Below are 2,187 nucleotides of genomic sequence, written 5' to 3' on the forward strand. Positions count from 1 at the left end.
GCCATCACACTTGCCCCGGAAGGAAATCGAACCGGGACCACCTGGTCTTAAGTCCGCCCGTCACGAGTGTATCACCAGGCCTGAGCTTTCGTAGTTAACGGTTTTCCCCCTGAAGCGATTTTTGACTCCAGTTTCCACGCGCATACTGGGATACCACTTCATATGCATTCCGGCACATTACTAGGTAGGACGCCATACATCTCAGGGGCAGGAAACACATAGCTCGGTCACAACGAATGCCCAAACAGCAACCAGCGTTGCGGATGATGGAATTAGCCCGGGCGTAGCTAGACCACGTATATTGATAGCGGCCCGCAAGATATACATAGTACCTAAGGATTGATTGTGCAGGGACTAGTCACAAAGGATCGTCCATACAGAAGCCGATAACTTGTGACAGTGATAGTCCCCTTGAGCGATACACTTTTCCTATCAGCTAGAATTGCGAAGACGAGGAGTGTAAGCGTGGAATCCGTCCGGCGCTGAGGAAAAGATGATTCAGGCGCAGCAGGGGCCCTCAGCTGGGTATTCAATTTCTTTTCGGCTGACAGAAAGTGAGTTGTGTTCAGAGGACCCTAGTGTATGCAGGGTTTGTCGCAGCCGCTGGGGATGCATCGTGGGAGTGAGCGGGGCGGTAGCGCGAAAAGTGTTGTGCGCGTACTGCAGGCAGCTTACGTAAACGTGAGTGGCGAAGGGAAGGCCAACGAAAAATGTTTCGGGTTATTTGACAGGAGAATATCTGTCACGCGGGCAGTGCATTTCTCAGCGAGGTTAGCGTGACGCAGTGGTGGTGTGTAGGTGTCGGAACTAGCCGTTCCTCGCAGATACCCTCTTCTAGCGAGTAGTGAAGGAGGGGTCCGTCAGTCGAATCGTGGCTACCGCCCTCCTCACTGTGACGTAGTCCTCGTTGTCGATCCGGCCAGGCCTGTCCCAGCAGGTCCTCTCTCGTGCCCTAGTGTCACTGACAAGGAAGCTCTCTGTTTCAGTGGTGACGCTCCTCACTGTAGGTGAACCTAACGGTCATGAGAATGGATCGCCGGTGTTTCTCGTGTCATTCTAAGCATGTTAGTGATTTGCCGTCACGCATCGGGCGCCCGCCGTCAAGACCGGGTCCTTTACGTTGAGGGACAGACAAACCCGGTTATTGAAGCAGTCTTGAATGATAGAGGAGAGCCAGGACAAAGCATACCGTATACAGCGGTATGACCACACAAAGTCGCGGATCACCACAACAGAGCTCGAACACGCGCACGAGATGGTTACTCGCTGTAGTCAGTTTCGCGAACTTAGAAAACCGCAAGATACACCTTCTCCGCGCATCATGGGCATTGATCACGCAGTACATACGCATCCCGTGCAACAGGTGTGGGGGGTTTGTCTGTCACATGCATAGCTATGGCACTCCTGGGTTGCTTAAGGGGCTTTGAATATAGGTGAAGGGACGCGTGTGGCTCGTGTACAATTGACTGCGGGATTGGTTTGAGGACTTAGTACATTTCAACCGTCATTTGGGTTACCATCCGGCTTTCGTCTCGGGTTCCATTCGGGGTCACACCTGATTTGGTACCAGAGTTGGTGCGAGAACCTGGATGTGTTCGACGAAGCTTGGGCCTCCTCTGGTCACCACACATAGAGGGCCGCTTGAGGCTGACTGTTGTAGCTAGTCGCCAGTTGTGGTTGGTGGCTAGTCGCTGGTTGTGGTCGTTGGCTAGTGTGGAAGGTGGCTACCTGGCTAGTCGCTAGCTACAGCTAGTTAGCCAGGGGTGAGCCAGCGACCCAACCGGAGGGGTCCCTCGGAGGTAGTGATCTCGGGCCGGTAGCCGAGGGCGGGGGGCCGGTGAGAGCTTGCTGTCGAGGGGAGTGTGGACCAAGAGAAGAGGTCAGTTCTTTTCCTTTGCGAATGTGGATATATGGGAGAAGGGATTCCTTTGAATGAGAAGTGACATTTATGGAGTTTTAACTTCCCGTTTGAAAAGGTTCACGGGTGTGATGAGGAATGACTTGGGATGTTCATTCCAAAGGGTCTGTCGACTGGGATCTCGGGGGATAGGACCAAATTTCCCGACGCAGGGAGATGTGTTCGGGAGTAGACCGGACCTCGGAACTTCGCCGCCGGAGTGGGAGTTAGGCTTCCCGTCTTTTGGAAATGCGTCCGGGAGTTGGTGTTACCATCGAACTTTGCGACGT

General features: G+C 53.7%; 1 protein-coding gene across 1 annotated transcript; it reads left to right on the top strand.

Moving 5' to 3' along the window:
- Positions 1 to 5: 5 nt before the first annotated feature.
- CSUI_005886 (uncharacterized protein) lies at positions 6 to 2,178 on the top strand (the record flags this gene model as incomplete). Its single annotated transcript, XM_068066053.1, has 1 exon — positions 6 to 2,178. A coding segment is annotated over exon 1 (246 nt), but the record flags the coding sequence as incomplete, so codon positions are not given.
- Positions 2,179 to 2,187: the final 9 nt, after the last annotated feature.

Source organism: Cystoisospora suis (genome assembly GCF_002600585.1).
Source record: "Cystoisospora suis strain Wien I chromosome Unknown contig_2905, whole genome shotgun sequence".
Classification (NCBI taxonomy): Eukaryota; Apicomplexa; class Conoidasida; order Eucoccidiorida; family Sarcocystidae; genus Cystoisospora; species Cystoisospora suis.